Raw genomic sequence first — 18,829 nt, 5'->3', positions numbered from 1 at the left:
GGGCGCCGCCGCGGGTCACGTGACGGCGGCGGCCGTTACCTTCCTCCCTGAGGGGATAACGGTCCCTCGGCGCTGAGGGGAGGTGGGGGTTGTTTGTTGGTCCTTTTCCCCGAGGCGGGGGCCGGTTGAGGGGTGCAGGGCGGTGACTTGGAGGCTGCCGTCTCTGCCTCAGGCCTCTCTGCCCCTTCGGAGCCCCTCGATCTGGGCCGTGCTTCGGCGGGAGGCCTGTCTCGGGCGCCCGGGGGAGGCGAGCCTGCCCTCCCCGCTCCCCGGCAGGGAGAGGGGGCTGCTCCCCGCTGGCCCGGTCCACTGGGGTGCTCGGGTCACCATGGATGTGGTGTGTGCTGGTTTAGCTGAGGGCAGCCAACCAGCTGCGCCAACCAACTTCAAGCCCTCAGAACTGTGCAGCAATCTGGGGGGTTTTGTTGGGGGTTTTTTTTGGTTTTTTTTATAATTTGCTAATGGTAAGCAGGGTATGCAGCCTGCAAGGTATGCATCTGAGAAAGAAATGAGTTGCCTCTTAAACACTGGAGGTTGAGATCGGAAACAGGTTTCAGTTCTACAGTTAACAGCGGGTGATCTGAGTAAACCTGAAGATCTCATTCTGCAGGACAGAAGCCACTCTCTTTCCTGTGTGAGGGGAGTGCTAAGTGAGACTATAAATACACGAGGTGGAGGGAAATCCAGAGAAGGTGCTGCTAGGTTGCCAATAATCCATGGGTTATTGCCAGGTGAAGCAGATGGTCCCGATGCTCTGGGCTTGCCCAGCTGTGTGCATCCTAGATCTGTTCAGGATGCACATGGAAAGGAGGTGAACAAAACACGGGTGGATTTTGACAAATGTGAGCATAATGCAGCTTGGAAAAAAAATACTGCAGTACAGAAAAAGTAGTAATAGTTGTGGCCATCTACATGAAGCACATAACTATGTATAGCCTTCATTTAGTCTTCCTTCAAGCAGCTCTGCAAGAGGTGGATTTCTGTTCAAAATCAGGCACAGATAAGACAGTTTTGTTATATTTCAGACATAGAGCTGAAAACGGACGTTTTTAGTTTCTGCAAATAGAGCAAATATCTTCATTCAAAGCAATTCATGATTTTTAAAACCTTGACTGAATACCCCTCATAAATTTTTCACTGCCTTATGTCAAAAAATATGAAAAAAAGTTTAGAGTTGATGATGGTTATTATTCCTTTCAGTACTCCTGAAAGTCTTGTAACAAAACAGTGTTTCATCATATAGAAGGGAGGCTCCTAGAAGAGGGGTGGGGAGAATTTGAATCAAAGAAGTGACATAGAAATAAAACTGCAAAAGCATTACCTTAAGAGGCAGAGTACCAACATGTGCTAGTTAACTTGATCTAAGGTCCCTTTAAATCTAAACCAAACCTGTGCATTCAGATTCTCTTAAGTGCTCAAAGATTTGGAAATAACATGATTCAAGTCCAAATGCATGTTCAGAGTTGAATTTTGTAAGTTTCCCTTCACTTTCCACTCACAAGAGCTCTGCAAACAGGCGCTGGGAAAACTTTGGCTTTCAGTTTGACTCTGGCATGATGTTATTTGGCTCTAGCACACTAGTTATCTGTTCACATTTACCGTAAATAATGACTACAAACCTAACCTGCAACTAGACTGTTTAAGTAACTTCTGGAAGGGTTTGTTTCCTTCTCTTTCCCCCACCCCCTTAAGACTTTTTGTCTTGTGGGATTTGTTTGCAATCTGCTAGCTGAAGCTCTGAGGCAAGTTTGCCAGATCCGGGGCTGCATCATCGTTCTGCACATCTGGAAGTGGTTTATGGGCTCTCATTCCTTCAGTGCGGCGTCTGGACTCTGTGCTATTCCTCAGCAGCAGAGAAAGAAAAGAAAACCAGCACAACTCCAAAGTAAACTTTGAAGAGTTTGAAAAAGGAATTGAATCTTAAAACTGTTACTGTGCCCTGTAAGGCCCTTGCGCGGGGGACTTCAAAGGAGGATGATGGTCAAGGAAGCTTTGGCAAGAGTGCTTACAGCTGTGGGCTATCTAGGATCCAAGTAAATAGCTCTACAGCTCTTCAGGAGAGAGAAGTCCCGAATACTGTGCTGCTTTGAAGAGGTAAAAAGACTAATTAAGCAGGAAATATCTGAGCAGTAATGTCACTGTTTCTGAGCTTTCCCTTTTGTAGCCCCTCATTTTGTTGCAGGATTTGGCAACTGAGTTAGGGACTGCCAGGTTCCAGGAACTAATGTCTACAGTCAGTAAATATTTGCAGGAGAACAAGTATTCCTCTTTTTCCTTAAAAATCAGTGGGTAATCAATCTAAGTTTCTGAGACTTAGGAATGCTGTAGTTTTAGAACTCAAACTTGTATGAGAGTTTGTCTGAGTTTGGATTTAAAACATGCTTCAGTTTATGTTGGTTTAATCATTTCTGAAAATACCATGAAGCTGTGGCTATCCAGCTTTCATCGTGCAGAGATCATTAGTATTATTTGTGACTATCGTTACAAATGCTAATTAAAAGATAGCAGTCAGCTCTGTGGAAATTGAGGGAAGCTTGTGATTAGCTAAAGTGGGGTTACAACGTTATGCTGAGAGTGTAGGGGGTTCTGTTGTCTCTCTGCCTACCTAAATGAGTCAACTTTTTAAGTGGATAAGAAGACAATACTTGTATGTAATGCATGAGAGAAGGGCTTTCTCAGCAGTGTTTTGGTGGGTTTTTTTTGGACCGATAAGCTTGATTTCCTCTCTGTGTAAATTAATGCCACATGAGAGTGGGCTGCTGGAATGTAGATAAGTACTGTGGATGTGAAAGAACTTTCAGAAATACCCTCTCTCACTACGATTTAGTCATCTGTTGGGACCTAAATACATATGAATGTAAGTGGTTTGTAAACAAAGCCACATCTTAACTTTAAAAATATTTTTATTGTCATTTAACTTGTTAGTCGAAGTAGAGGCTGATTTAGGATGCCGCCTGAACTTGAGCATTAACCAATGAGAAGTGGTCAGTTTTGTGACTCAGGTTTCAAGAATTCTTGCTGTTCCATCTGTCTTCTCAAGGAATCAGAATAACCTTCATTTTTATGCATGCATAGAAATCATCTTATATCCTTATCTATGCTGTAATGTGTCCATATCTTTATGTATGGAAACAGGAAAACTTGGTTTCTGTCCTATATACAGCTATCATAGTGTAAAGGTTAGATCACATAGCTGCATACACACCACACACAGCCCCGGCTCCAACTCTGGTGCTGTCTTGTGCTGTTGGTTTTTTTGATTGGGGTGGGTTTTTTTCCATTAATGGTAGTTTTGGGTCCAGAATTCAAGTGAATGTTGTATTTCCCATAGTTCTGTATATCAGCTTCTCAAACATAAAGTCATGGCCCCTCTTGTGTCTGGTTTAGAGGTACAATTTTAGGGAATGCTACCTCATTTTCTGCAGCATCACAAATAATGTGCTTAAATGCAAGCCACATTGCACAAACTTCCCCCTTACTGTTAGTGGAAGGATACTGCTGTTACAAAGTATTTTCACGATTGCTCTGAGATTTTCTGAGAGTCTGAAAGACTCTGCTCCAGTAAGAGATTAGTATTTGTGCTTGTTATTATGGTTTTGATGAGGTCAGAGATAAATGTAAAGGTATTTACAAATTGCATCAGTGGGTGTTTTAATACCTCTTCACACATTACTTTAAAAGATGTTAAAAAATCCTAGTTATTACTGATGTAGTTGATTGGATGGAATTTATTAAAATGCTGTTCCTTTCAACCTATTAGTGGCTTAAATTAAAATGTGTAATAGTTTTATCCCAGAAGTTATTTACAAAGATAGACTTCAGTTTTACAAGATCGACAGTAAAATTTGATGATGCAAAACATTGTCCCTGAAATAACTAATTAGTATTCATTGCTAGGATTAATGATTTTTGTCTCTTCTTTTCTTAAATTATTTTTTTATTTTTATTTTACCACAGATCACTGTTCTCATCCAACAGGACACATGGCTCTTTTAAAGAAAAGTAAGAGAGATTAAAACTATTTGAAATATATATTTTTAAAAGGGGACAGAAATGTCAAATGCAATTTCTTGTGTAACTGTTGTCACCGTTGCGTGCAAATTTATAATTGTAGTTTTGCTAAATTATGCCTAACTTAAGTATACAAATATGGCTTTTCCTGTTAACTAAGTCAGATAAGTATGGCCATAAGTCCCAATAATTTAAAATTACGCACTACTTTACTGCATGAGACTGAGGGATCTGGAATTTCCCAAGACCTGCTGGTTTCATGTGTGTTGTTCCAGGGGCACAGAACCTGGCTTTTTTTACAGAGCTCTGCACATTAATGCTGTTCATGCTTGCAGTTGAGGTGTGGCCCCAAGAAACTTGGGGTTCTCGTCAGTTGTCAGGGTCAGTGACTGAAAATGGACTGGTGTGTGCCTTCAGTTGTGAACCCAAAGTTTCTCTGCAGTGAGTGGTCTGTTTCCTCACCTGGTTCAAATTTGTGTGGGTTCAGTGATGTATGTTTGCCAATTTCAATTTATTCTCATGCCCAGGTTTGGCCAATTGGGCCTTTTGATTGAAATAGTTAAAAACTTTGTTCCCTTTGCTCTTCTGTACACCACATATACCTTTGATGGTGGTGCAGAAGTAAGAAAGTAGTATGATACAAAAAAACCTCCCATCATCAAAGTCACTGTTGATGATGGTAATGTATCCTTCCCTGTTGTAGTCAGTGAACTGTCCTAGTACCTGCTTCTGGTTGGTTTGTGTTGAATAACTTAAATATGTAAAATTTGTTAGTTCCTACCAGGCAGTCTGGTATATACAGTAAGGACTTCGCTGTTGCATGCTTTGTTTTGGTTTTACTAATTAAAGTAACCGTGTCAAAATGTTTATGTATTTTCAAATATTGTGGAACATTTCTGGTTTCAGTAGCATGCTGGGTTTATTTTTCTAGTACGTATTTAGAGTTTCACTCAAATACACCTTGAAGATCTGAATACTGAAATAAAATTTAAAAAAAAAATCCCATATTTGAAGTTTTATCAGGGGAAATGTGAGAGAAGGAGAGTGCTAGGTAAAAGTAATTAACTTGTGAAATCGTGGTGATGACAAGCACACAACAAACTAGCCAAGAAAAGAATGTTCCAGGCTCCTGGTAAAATTCAGAAACATGAATTTCTTATTAGGGATAATCCATGTATATTGGGAGCTTAACGATTTAGTGAGCAAATTATCCATGAAAATCAGGTGGAAATTATTGTAACAGTGAGAGATTTTAACATAAAGTTTTTAACATAAAATTCTTAGCTTGATCAGATAATGAGAGAAAGGAGAATTTGGTAAGCACAGTAAATACAGGTTACTATATATACTGGTTGCAAATTGAATTATTTTTTTTAAAAAAGCCAGTACTTGGGAATTAGCTATTGTACTGATTGTTAACAAATTCTCCTTTTTATTTCAGTTAACCAGATCTTACTGTTACTTCTTGTCTTAACGGTGTGCGCCATTCTGTATAACAAAGTTCACCAAGTGCCCTCTGTGTTGAAGAATGAAACAGGTAAGTGACTTGTACTTCTGTTTTGTTTGTGTTTGTGGTTTATATTGCTTATCTCTTCATTTGAAGAGTGCTATTTGTCTTACTGAATCCTGTTTGCAGTGCAAAAAATGAGCTACTCACACTGTTGCATATGGTCTAGGATGTTGAAGTTTTTGCTGCTGAATTACTTGAATAAAATAGTAGGAGATCGATAGTAATGACTAAGAATTGTCATTCTAATTCAAATTTTTATACAGATGTCACTGATGTAGTTGGAACTGAAGTATGTCCTTACTTGTGCTGAACAGTATGGGAGTTGTCAAGTGATTATGACCACAGCTTGCTTCTTTGGGAATGTTCCTGGCCTACCTGTTAATTTCAGATAGATCATCAAATCTTGACATCATTTACAGCAGAAGATTTTGTTGGATTTTTTTATAGTGACAGAAACCTACAAGGGTTGATGTGGTTGGACTGGTATTAAATGTTTATACTACTAGCTTATTCACTGTTCCCAAGATAAACAAACTCTGTCTTGGTATAAACTATTTTTTTTTAGTATATTTTTGTTGTGGCTGTTATGAGATTAATGTTTATGTTTTAACCAGTATAAATATATCCATATATGCTCTGTAAGTTAATCAGTGCTAGGGGTAAAAATCTTCCTTAGCAGTAATGTGAACTGATTCAGCATTGTTTAGATTTTTTCCTTTTATCGCTAGCTTCCCGCTGGTACAAAATTTTGCACTTTTCCTTTCTAGCCTGCTTCCCAAAGAAATGAAGTTCACAGAATTGCATCAGCTCTTCCACTTACCTCCTTCCTTTGATAATTTTGGAACCTATTGTTCATTTTGTACTAAATATAACTGCGAAGTAGAAATCTCAAAGGTATTCAAACTTCTTTAGGTTTCATGTGAATAAGCAGCATACGTGGAGGACAGGCTGACTTGTGCCCCTGCTGAGTAGAAGATGCCAAGAACTCTTATATATTTTCTTTGGAGGCATCCAACAGTCCAGTCAACCTGCACGTAGTTCTGGATTAGCAACAGCTCATGCTGTGTCCCTTGCCAGATGTGGATATGTGTAGGATGTGGTAAGGAAATGGGGTGATTGTGATATGATTCCACTGCTTATGGAACTACATTCTTATTCCTGTGACCCAGCTCCATTATAAAAATATTCTTAATTTTCTATTATAATGCATAGTTTTGTTTCTTGTAGTTGATTTAGAGAGTCCCGAGGAAATGGAAGAAGAAATCCCCGTTGTAATCTGCGCTGCTGCGGGCAGAATGGGTGCAACTGTAGCAGCAATCAGTAGCATCTACAGCAATACGGAGGCTAATGTTTTGTTCTACATAGTTGGGCTGAAGACTACCATCCCACATATTCGGTATATACCAGCCATATTCTGTTTCATGCTCTAGTTAGGACAAGGTTGTTGCTCTCCTTAACATAGGCATAGACTTTGAAAGACATCTCAAGGAAATGTTTTTTCCTTTTATTTAAGTAGTGCTATTGTAGTAATTCCCAGGATTCTCAGTGTGTAGCAAAAAGGACCATTTTGCCCTACACAGGCACTGAGTAATGTAAAGGGGTGTGAAATAGCCCAACCGTGCCCACACCTGGGCCTTTCTGCCTTTTGTAGATTGGCTGCAGAAGAGTCTGTAGTAAGTTAAGCATATACATGCTTCCTTTTTGCAATCTCACTTTGTGGCATTGCACCCATCTCTCATCTGGCATGGTGTCTTAACCTTCAGAGTAGAAAAGCTTGCTGTTTAAAGCTAATTTCAGCTAATAGGGTGTATTAAAGGTTATAAATAGAAGGACTAATAAGCTTGTAATGAAAGCATGTTTGGGTGTTAAAAATTGAGAACACTGACTAGAAGAGGGGAAGTTGTAAATCAGAATTAAAGCAGATTTCTTAGCAGTTCTCACCTCTGGCTACTGCACTTTTGTAGCCTGTGTACCCTCAATTTGTGTCAAAGTGAAAAGATGTAATGAGTGTTGTTCCATAGGGAGTTTTTCTCATCCAGTTCATCAGTAACACAGATAATAGAGTGGAGAATGTTCCTTATGAATCTGCAGTTGGCATGAGGCTGGAAAAGAAACAGCAGATATATTGAGGACAAGAGCTGAAAACAAACTAATCAGGAATTGAAAAAATGAACTGTAAAATGGGATGAAATTCAGTAGAAGTAATGACAAGGTAATAGAGGTGGGAATAGATGATTTTATTGGTAGAGGGTGAAGCAGGAGTTTGGTAGCACTCATTTGGAAAACTAAAGAATTATCAATGATAACTGACTACACTGATTAAAAAAAGAAAAAAAAGGCATGCTTCATAGCGGATATACATGTTGACATATATGACCACAGGAGATGTGAGGAAACTTTTTCTGATCTTGCAGACATTATTAAGACATCAGAAAAAGTGTGGTGTTTAGTTCTGGGTGCCTTCAGGAAGGATTTGGAAGGGAGGGTAGAGGAGAAAATAAGCAATAGTGTCAAGAAATCTGACAAAATAATGAAAAAAAAAATTAGTTTAGTCTAAAGAAAATATAGTTAGGAGGTGGTGTGGCAGTCATCTTGAAAAAGTAAAACTGTAACAGAGAGAAAACTAACCTGCTTTAAAAACACAGTAGATAGGATAAGAAAAAGTGGTCTTTAAGTGCAGCAAGAAAGCCAAGAAAAATAGCATTTAATGCCAGCGATGGTGAAAGATGAGTTGTTTGGGCAATATGTGGAGTCTCGATTTTGGCAGTGGTTGAATTTTTTGGATGTTGTTTTTTGTTTTGTTTGGAGGTGTTTTAAGAACAGTCTGTATGTGATAGCTGTAGACATAAATGATTTTGTCTTGGGATAGAGTATCTTGAATGAGATTTCAAGATACTTTCTTATTCTCCTCTGAGCCTGTGAATTTAATACTGGAGGTACTTGCCACATGCTCAATATTTCTTTTATCACATTTTTTTATCACAGAAAATGGATTGAAAATTCTAAACTGAAAGAAATAAAATTTAAGGTTGTGGAATTCAACCCTATGGTACTAAAAGGAAAAATCAGACAAGATGCATCGCGTCCTGAGCTACTGCAGCCTGTGAGTAAATGAACATCACATAAGCGTTAAAACCTCTGAAAATTTGTTATTACGGGCTTTAAAATGTCCTAGATTTCTGTTCAATTACACAGGGGGTTGTAGGCCAGAGAAGCCACATCAGCTCTAAACACTCTGCCCTCGCTGAAGAAGGAAAAGTGTACTGTAAGAAGCTCCTTGCAAATTGTCTGTCTTGCTGGGACCTCATTATTTGGTGGCATAAACTTGGTAATTTGAATGTGTCATATCTTTAAGAATATATTCAGAGTTTATTAGAGGGAAGATCTAATAGTGTTCGTTGTGCCTCATGATGCTGAGTTGGCTGCATTCTGCTCATGTCCAGGGTTAATTCAGAGGCTAATGACTGTGTAATCTAAATATTACTGGCTGTCAAAAAAAGCAAATCAGATGTTAGAAATTGTTAGGAAAGGACTAAGGATCAAAACAGAGAACATGCCACAATACAAATCCGTAGTTTTCCCTCATCCTAAATACTATGTGTAAGCTTTGTCCCTGTATCTGAAAAAGGTGTAGCACTACCTGAAAATGTTCAGGTCTGTTCAGAGTGTTTATTCTTGCTTCCTTTCTCTGAACCTTTGACATTTCTAATATATGGAAAAGATTTCATGCAAGGAATCGGTGGGTTAGAACTGTTCAGCCTAGAAATGTGACCTGTGGTGTGAAAATAGTGGAGGTCTACAGAACTGAGTGGCATGGAGGACTGGATGGAGGATGGTTGCTCGCTGTCTCTTCCAATGCAAGAACTAATGGCCATTAGGTTAAATTACAGGAGTCACAGTCAGAACAAACAAGAATTGTTGCACATTTTTCATGCAATGCATACTAAGCCTCTAGATTTCCTCACTATAGAAGTCTTGTGAATGTAAAAAATTACAGGGATTCAGTTCATGTTTAGACAGATCACATCGGGTTTAGGAAATCCCTTGAGCTGAAAATAACTGAAAGCTGGGAGAATAATTAGAGCAACTTTTCTGTATGCTTGCTTTGATCTTATTTTTCACTGAGCGTTTGTTTAGGTCCACTCTGAAGGCAGGTGCTGGGTGAAATGGTCTACATCAGGATGGTTGTTGTTACGTTCTCAGTCCTCTTTCCCTCTCCTGCGTTGTTCGCAGTTACTGTAGAAGTTGTTATCCCATGTCTATGCCACTAGTCAAACCATTTCTATAGAGTGGAATGATGACACTAATAAATTTGAAGTGTTTTTTATGATGTATATTGTAAAAATACATTAGGAAGAGCACTGCCAGCGGGTCCAGAAAGGTGATCCTTCATCTTTACTTGACACTGGTAAGGCTGCATGAGGAGTCCTGTGTCTAGTTCTGAGCTCCCCAGTACAAGAAAGATATGGACTTACTGGAGCGAGTCTAACACAGGGCTGCAAAGATGGTTTAGGTACTTGACCATCTTTTACATGAGGAGAGGCTGAGAGAGCTGAGGCTGTTCAGCCTGGAGAGGAGAAGGCTCAGGAGGATCTTATCAATGTGTGTAAATACCCAAGGGGAGGGACAAGAGACAATGGGCATAAATTAAAATACATGAACTTTCCTCTGAGCAGAAGAGTGAGGGTGGTCAAACACTGGAGCAGGTTGCCCAAAGAGGCAGTTGAGACTCCATCTCTGGAGATATTCAAAATCCAACAGGGCATGGTCCCTGGCGGTCTGGTCAGGTGGACCCTGCTTGAGAAAAGGGATTGGACATGATGATCTCGAAAGACTTCTTCCAACTTAAATGGTTCTGTGAAGAAGCAACTGTTTTGGGCTGTGTGGTTAGAGCCATGGTAAATAAAATAGGGATTAATAATAATAAGATTCAAGATACTAGTAAAGCTGGAGGGAGGCAGCAAATGATCGCTGGCTAATGCTCAATGAAGTGAGAAATTAAAACTGGTTGTTAGAAGCGTAAGACTACTGCATTAAACAGCTTTACCGTTTAGTCTTTACTTTTTTTTTTTTCTGTTTAATAGCTGAACTTCGTTCGATTTTATCTTCCTTTGCTTATCCAGAAACATGAGAAAGTAATATATTTGGATGATGATATCATTGTTCAAGGTAAGTAGTCATCCAAAAAGCCATTTCTAGCAGAATTAAAGTAAAAATTATTGCAGCTTTTACATTTGGAAATGTGAGATACAATGGAAATTTAGGCAGCTGCTAGGAGTGTTGCACCCAGGAAAACCACAAATAATCTGTTTGTTTATTTAAAGGAAAGTCAGAAGAAGAACTTATCTCCATATATCTTTTGAATAGTTGATCAAAATTGTATGTTTAGGTTTCATTTTAATTGAATCTAGTAAATTGCTGAAAGATATCGTGGATTTCACTTAGATGCTGCAATATTTATTGTTAAGTATGATATGCATTTCCTGCTAGTATTTGAATTGCCACAAATGCTACCAGCTCCTTATCCAGAATTGTGGTTCTTGAGAGCAAGAGGAATTTACTCAAATAAGAGGGTTAAAATTCCACACACTCAGGATTTGATTTTGGGCATCTTCATCTCAGAATCCATAGCAATTTGCAGAATCATGATCAAAGATTTCAGAGTTCCTAGACAAATGGGAGTAATTAGAAGACATTCAAATCCTGAAAAAAATTATTTTTCATACAAAAAAATCTAATTAGAAGAACAATTTTTTTCTGAAGATTAATTTATTGTTTTTTCTCTTCTGTTTTCCAGTGTATATTTTTTCCTCTATAGAGTTGGTTTCCCCCCTTGTTTTATCATACTGTCTTCTTGTTGTTTTATAACGCTTTTTAATCAATGCTGTGGTTTACCCCTGAATGGCAGCTTAGCACCACACAGCTCTTGCTCAATTCCCCCCTATCCCCAATCCCCAGTTTTCTTTTCAGTAATTTTACTAGCCTCAGAGAGAAATATTAAATTGAAAGCAGAAAACACAGTGCAGGGAAATTTTGCGTGCCATTGCACTGACATACAGTACTTTTCAGATATTGTGATTATTATTTTTTTGCCAGATATACAGGAAACATAGTGTCCCCTGTTGGGGAGAGCATCTGTCGCTCGTTTTAGTGGCCAACCCAGCCCAAACCACGACACCAGGCCCAGTACACAGGGGCAACAAAACCATTTTACTGATCCTTGTTAAACATTAAAGGGATGTTCCAATGAAAATTTCCTTTGGAAAGGACTGGGTATTACTATAATAAACTCTTTGGCCTAAATTAATCTTTGCTGTGAAACATTAGGATTACATTACATTACATTACATTACATGACAAAGGTATAATTTTATTCTCCACTGCTCTGCACCTTTTTATAGTTTTGTCTCTTTAGTGGCATATTTCAGAACATCGGCACTTAAAGGGGCCACTGTTAGCTGCTTTATAAAATATGATTAATCAGCTCTGCCTGTTCAATTTTAATTTGCAATAGACTTCATAGCAGTTTCTTCAACATGTGTGTTTCCGGTGGTTATCTCTGCTTTTTGGTTTTGTTGTTTTGTCTGTCATCAATGAGCAACAGTAATATTTAACTCTTTGAAAGGTTCTTAAAGTCTTCATTTACGCTGCAGTTTCGTGAGCACTTTAAGCTGAGCCCACCACTTCCCCTGCTTCCCTCTTCCTTGCATAACGTTCAGCAGACAAGAACTATTAGAGAGCCCAGTGAAGGACTATGAAGTTGATCAGGGGACTAGAGCATATCTCTTATGAGGAAAGCCTGAGAGACCTGGGTCTGTTTAGCTTGGAGAAGAGAAGACTGAGAGGGGATCTCACCACTGCTCAAAAACATCTAAAGAGCAGGCCAGACTCTGTTCAGTGGTGCCCAGTGACATGGGGCAACGGGGACAAACTGGAACACAGAAAATTCCATCTCACCATGAGGAGAAACTTCTTTACTTTGAGGGTGGCAGAGCACTGGAACGGGCTGCCCAGGGACCTTGTAGAGTCTCCTTCTCTGGAGATCTCCAAAAGCCACCTGGACACGTTCCTGTCCAGCCTGCTCGAGATGAACTTGCTTTAGCAGGGGGGGTTGGACTAGATGATCTCCAGAGGTCCCTTCCAGCCGCTACCATGCTGTGATTCTATGAAATGTGATTACTTTCAGCCTAAATTAGTTGTCTGGTAGGAGTCGAGGCAGTGTGGCTAGGAAAAGGGGGGAGGGAGGGCTTTCTCTTTCATTAGGGGTGTCAGCTTATGTCAGGTGATTGTGTTTCTGGAACCGCAAGATAAAGGTGCAGTTTCACATTACAGCTCATGGTAGGCCGCTGCTGACGGAAGTGGCCTCTCCTGTCCTCGGGCAGCTCCTGTTACTTGTGTCATATCTATAGTTGTGCAGCTGCAGAATGAGCTGATTCCGCTGGTTGACCTGGCAGAGGACTAGTGGTACAAAAAAAACCCAACAAAACCCCAACGTTTTTTAATTTTTTTTTTTTTTCCTTTTGCTTCAGCCAGCCTATCTCGTTCACCCTTGGGCCGCGCAATCATAGTGCCCAGAAGAAGGGAATAAAGATGGATGTGTGGGAGTGCAGTGGAAGGAGGGAGCCTGTTCTGGCAGCTGCTCCCTGTGTCTCAGCTGTAATGTGAGACTCTGCTCTCTGTCAGATTGTCTCTGCAAACGGAGTGAATGAGACTTCTTACAGGATAGGGAGTGAATGGGGTTTTTGTGGGTTTAACTTTGGGATTGTTTATTTGTTGCTTATTGCTTTCTGCAAAACAGTAAGAATGAAACATACTGAATTTGGGGTGTCAGCCCAGAATGGTTTGGTTTGATTTTTTTTTCATTTTCTTTTTTTTCTTTTTCTGCTTCTCTCTTGAAAAGTAGAAGCTGTTTAGAATCAGGAGAAAATACTTAGCAAGGCATGTTGTTAAGCGTCCTATTAATTCAAATTCTATTTCTTGGTGAGATATGAGTCCTAAACCAAGTTTTCCAACCAGCTGATGAGTTCAGACAAAGAAATAATCTCTGCTTATTTCAGAAATAGTAATTCCACTGTTTGCGGTATGGGGAATGTTTTCATTTACTAGACTTTTAATGAGCTCACCTCAGGCTGCTGGGCTGTATGTGGCCTGCCAAGATAATTCGTCTTACCTGTGACCGCCCCATGACCAGGAGCAAAGCTGGTAGCTGTAGGGGGCTTGGATGCAGGCTCACACAGTTGCTGTGGCAGCGATGTGCTTCCCACTTGCCCTGAAACTGTTCTGGTTCATCATGGGTACCTGCTGATGAAAGGTGATGAGTGAAGTGCCATGCGTTACGTTATTTCCCTCCACCAGGAAGGAGCCGGGTGGTCTGTGAGCCAGCAGGGGTTGGGCAGGTGTGACAGGCACATTTCAGCTGGCCAGCGCTGGGAATCTCGGTGTCTTACTAGGGTGTATAAACACAGTAACACCAGGAAAAAACTGATATGTGCAAGAGATTGAAGTGGCACTTTTGTGGGACTTGAATAGGCACAGAAAAATCACCTGTGTCCTCCCTCTCCCAAAGGCAAGCTCTGTGAATGCAGAACTTTGTAACCAGGCTTCTTAACAGGGTAATCAGCTTGTGCCATAGCTGATTTTGGACATTCAGATCAGAATGTGGATGTATTGAATACTGATGATAATGTCTAGAGACAGACGTTAGACCTCCAAGTACAGGACTCAAATTTGAAAATTGTCCCATATTACAAAATTCAGCCTTCATTAATATCTAGGCTATCCCCTAAAATTGGTATGTTGGTAAGTAACATATATGAGAACAGAAGTTATCCTGTCGACTCTGTAGCAGTGAAGTAGGTTTCCTCATGCTTTTGATCTTTCTGCAATCAGGTGACATCCAAGAGCTCTACGACACTAAGTTAGCTCCTGGACATGCCGCAGCTTTTTCAGATGATTGTGATCTGCCTTCTACACATGAAATAGTTAGAAGTGTGGGGATGCAGGTAAGATGCCATCTTGGGATTCTAATCAGGAATGTACTTACCCACAAATGTAATATGATTTTATACACTTTCCCCAAAGTGAGGGGTTTTTTTTATTATTATTTATAATTTTGTAATAGTTTTACAGGTAATTAAGTTTTACAGGTAATTTTTTTCGTAACTCTGTAATGATATGGTGTTATGCAGAGTTGTTTCCTGTAATAATTTAAATCTCTATTGATCTTTGGATTCTACTGAATTGTTTGGTATTTTGCTATCAGCAGATCTTGAGCACTTAATGGAACATCTAATGAAGACAGACTATATGATTTCTAGTAGTCAAAATGGGAACAAAACTCAGGAAAACAGGTTTAAAGGCTAATTCCTGAGCCGAGTTCCCTAGTGAGTCAGTGAGTCCCTCTAGCTTCACAACCGGGATGCTACATCATTTAGTGAGCTAGAGAGAGACAAACACATGGTGAGGGAAGAGACTTATGAAACTCTCATGGAACAATACAATGGGGAAAAAGTAATTGAGTAGCTGGAAGTATCCTGCTTTTCAGCCTTGTGTCATATGGAAATCAAGACGGGCACCTGTCCTCTAGAAACTCAGCTTTGGGAGCACATATTTACTCTCCATGTTAGTGATAGAGCAATGCATTTATAGAGATTCATAGGGGATAAACCTACTTTTTTTATTTCTTAGAACACATACATGGGATTCCTGGACTACAGAAAGCAAGCAATTAGAGATCTTGGTATCAGCCCCAGCACCTGCTCCTTTAACCCTGGGGTAATTGTTGCTAACATGACTGAATGGAAACATCAACGGATTACAAAGCAGCTGGAAAAGTGGATGCAAAGAAATGTAGAGTATGTGTGGAAATCTAGCCTTGCACTTTACTCGTAATACTCGTTTTACAGTTTCCTTTTCTGTTTAAAAGCTCTTAAAAGTTTTTTAACTCCAAGCAGTCTTTCTTTGAGATCTTATCAAGGGAACTCACTCATGTTCCAGAATTTCCATTTGCTTAAATCTGATGAATCGTGTACCGGGAAACGGCCACCTGGCATTTTAGTCCCATATTTAATCACAAACCACACTTAATCTTGAGGGAACACTGAAAACACGTGGTTCTTGTTTCAGATGACCAACCTTTCTCGGGACCAAGCCACTTGAGATCTTCCAGAGGCTGAATAAAAAAGGAGGAATGTTCCCTTGTTTGTGTGGAGTCTTTCCTATTGTAATGTCAGCCAAACTATAATTGGATACCATATTTCTTAAATACCAATATAAACCACTTCTTTTATAGAAGAATGAAATTTGACATGAAAAGTATCTTTTTGGCATTGACCATGAATAAGTCATGACAGTGAAACAATCACTGTTCATTGTTTTTTTGGTTAGTTCAGTGTTAACCTGTATTTGCAAACTTGACATTTGCTTTCTTCCTCTGCAAAGGGTTAAGTTTAAATTTAGTAAGGCTAAACTGAAACTGAATAGCTTGTGCTATTGGACTGTGTCCATTACTTGTTTGTTTCAGAAATGAACAGAGGAGAAACACAAATGATAAGCATGTGAACGAGTGAAGAGCCAAATGTACTTTCTCTTACTCTGCTTATGCAACAGATCCTGACAAGCTATTGCTGTGTTTTTTAAGAGTTTGAAAAAGCTCCATGAATATTACCACAAATTTAATCTATAAAGTTGATTTTATACCTTCGTAACACAATCGTGTTCCTTTTAGCTGGATTTTTGAAATGACAGTGAACTAAGTTGCTTAGCAGTTAAAACCCAGTTTTGGGGGAAGGTTATGATTTTTTTTATTCTGTGTCCTCTAAGCATTTCCTGGTACTGACTGGGTTTTCTCCTTGTTGGGTGGGCGTGTGACATGGTGTCCCATAGCTGGAGTGACTTTGCCCATGTGCTGACTGGCTGTCCAGGAGGCCTGAAGCACACTGTGACCAGACATTCAGCTGCTACCTTCTAATTCCCCTCCTTGTAGTTATTTGGCTTTGTCTAGCCCTGGATTTATCACAAAATTAATAGGATACTGATATCCTTTAGACGTTAGTTTATACTAACTAGACTTTGGCAAAATCTGAAGTTAATTTATGGGTCTAAAAGCTGGGGGGAAAGGGAAGAAAGAGGGAATTAAACACATGGAAACATGTACATTTTCTTTAGAAACCAGACTAAAGTATGTTTGATTCCTTTATCTTAACAGCTTTTTTCCTACTGTAAACTTTGTCAGCCTTCTAGGTTGTATGTGGTGTGTAGAAGTGATTGCCTTCATGTTAGGTCTGACTCCCATTTTGCTTGGTAGCAACAATTTACTCATCAAGAATTGGAGTTGCAAATACAAGCAATTAACAGAATTAGGAAGGAGTATGCTGAAAACTGGTCTGTTCAAACTGATATTTTAATTTTGCTAGAGTACTTATTTTTAATCTTCTGCCTTTCATACTAAAGATTCTTTGACTCAGGTTTTGAATATTTTCTTCTCTCCTTTTACAGGGAAAACCTCTACAGCAGCACCCTTGGGGGAGGCGTGGCAACCTCGCCAATGCTGATTGTGTTTCATGGAAAGTATTCTGCAATTAATCCGATGTGGCACATAAGGCATCTTGGTAAGTTTAACTTCCCACCCTCTGCAGTTGGAACTAAATAAAGGGAGCAGCTTGTAAGATTCCAGTACAGGACCTTAAGTTACTTTATACCTCAGATGCTTCCCCCAGCACTCGTTAGTCCTGCTTCCTTCAGGGTAGGGCAGAAAGAGGGGGTTCCCCACGGGTGTCATTATGCAAATATCTTAACAGGTCAAGCAAACAAAATAGTTGCACCCCATTAAAAAAAAACAAACCCAAACCCTAATAGTCCTTAAATTGGATAAAAAAAAAAAAAAAAAGGCGTGAGATGTGTTAAACTATTAACATATACATATTAAAACTATTCATGTATACGCAGATGAACATCCACTTAAAGCCAGCAAATATCCATCAGTAGCAACACCCTCAAATCTGAGGCTGCCAAATATTTCAAAGTCTTAGGAGAAGAAATGCCAGCAGAATAGTACTATCACCCAACTCTCAGTATTTTGAATGCAACTTACTTGCACCCTAAAAAAAACTGAAGTCTTTTCACTGCCCTTGTTTTTTTTTTGATCCCCGCTACTATTCCTCACAACCTCAGAAAAACATTTTAAAATTATTTTGAAAAAAAAAAAAAAAAAAAAAAAAAAAAAAAACCCAAACCCTAAAAGTCCTTAAATTGAAAAAAAAAAAAAAAAAAAAGGTAAAAACGACAAATACCAAGGACAAAATTACATGTTTGAAGACCAGCTAACCTATATTGTCATGAACTATGGAAAGAATATAGGAAAGATCTGAATCTGGTGAGAGGCTGAACAAAACCAGATGCTTTTTTAGTAGACAGAATGGAAGAAGACAGGACGCCTGGCAGTGTTTGTGTATTCAACATTCTGGAGGATATACTTACCTTTTGCCTAGGAATGGTGAATTTCCCTGGGAAAAAGATAATGGCTTAGCTGGGATAGTAAAATGAATAGTAAAAGGAATTTTTTTTAACCCCAGCTATGCCAAGATGTTACAAGTGTTAAGAGGAAAGAAACTTGCTGAGATTTTTTGCTGATGCAGCATTAGAGGCAGGAAGCTGAAAAAAGCTACTCTCTCATCCAACTAGTTGTCTCTTAACAGGTGAAACCATACTGATCAGACTTATTCAGAAAAATAACTGAAATTACCTCACTCTAGAGCGTTTTCTATTATTAAAAACTGGATTAAAAAAAAAAAATTTTTTTTTTAATCTACCCCTGCAGGCTGGAGTCCTGACACCCGTTACTCAGAGCATTTTCTTCAAGAAGCTAAACTACTTCATTGGAATGGGAGGTACAAACCTTGGGACTATCCCAGTGTTCACACTGATCTCTGGGAAAACTGGTTTATTCCTGACCCTTCAGGGAAGTTCAAATTAACTCGTCCTGAGAGCTGATACCAAAACCACTGAAATGCATCCACAGTCTATCTTTTGCAGTATGTAATAGTTTGAGATGCAACGTGTTGTATAATTAACTAATTTTAGAACACTAAGTATTTGTTAAATATATGAATAAATGACCATCAGTTTTCTGTACTTATGGCTGGAGAGGGAGGCTGGAGTGACAGTTAAAACCATTCAGATCATCTTGATTTTCACGTAAGGTGAGGAAAAAAGTTTATCTGACAAAGTATTTTCCTTAAATGTTTAGAGAAGTGAAATTCAGTGCCAGACAATGTGTTTTAATATAAGATCTTTATAAGTAAGACTCCA

General features: G+C 39.3%; 1 protein-coding gene across 2 annotated transcripts; it reads left to right on the top strand.

The window, feature by feature from the left end:
- The first annotated feature begins 1,380 nt into the window (after window positions 1–1,380).
- On the top strand, window positions 1,381–18,652 carry GLT8D2 (glycosyltransferase 8 domain containing 2). Of its 2 annotated transcripts, XM_014937437.1 has the most exons (10): window positions 1,381–2,094; window positions 3,958–4,002; window positions 5,453–5,548; window positions 6,749–6,917; window positions 8,507–8,624; window positions 10,606–10,690; window positions 14,411–14,523; window positions 15,209–15,375; window positions 17,018–17,130; window positions 18,339–18,652. In XM_014937437.1, exons 2-10 carry the CDS (start codon window positions 3,984–3,986, stop codon window positions 18,509–18,511), a joined length of 1,053 nt encoding a protein of 350 aa, XP_014792923.1. In that variant the 5' UTR covers window positions 1,381–2,094; window positions 3,958–3,983; the 3' UTR covers window positions 18,512–18,652. The 2 variants fall into 2 exon arrangements, with proteins under 2 accessions (XP_014792923.1, XP_014792924.1); XM_014937438.1 differs by lacking the exons at window positions 1,381–2,094; window positions 3,958–4,002 and adding an exon at window positions 6,434–6,620.
- The last annotated feature ends 177 nt before the right edge of the window (window positions 18,653–18,829 follow it).

Source organism: Calidris pugnax, unplaced genomic scaffold (genome assembly GCF_001431845.1).
Source record: "Calidris pugnax isolate Ruff unplaced genomic scaffold, ASM143184v1 scaffold1, whole genome shotgun sequence".
NCBI classification, from domain to species: domain Eukaryota; kingdom Metazoa; phylum Chordata; class Aves; order Charadriiformes; family Scolopacidae; genus Calidris; species Calidris pugnax.
Note: the sequence above shows the minus strand (reverse complement) of the source record. Positions and strands in the feature narration are given on the sequence as shown.

Coding starts and splice junctions, on each gene's coding strand:
- GLT8D2 (XM_014937437.1), top strand. Junction 5,549..6,748: donor TGTGTTGAAGAATGAAACAG/GTAAGTGACTTG, acceptor TGTTTCTTGTAG/TTGATTTAGAGAGTCCCGAG. Junction 8,625..10,605: donor GTCCTGAGCTACTGCAGCCT/GTGAGTAAATGA, acceptor TCTGTTTAATAG/CTGAACTTCGTTCGATTTTA.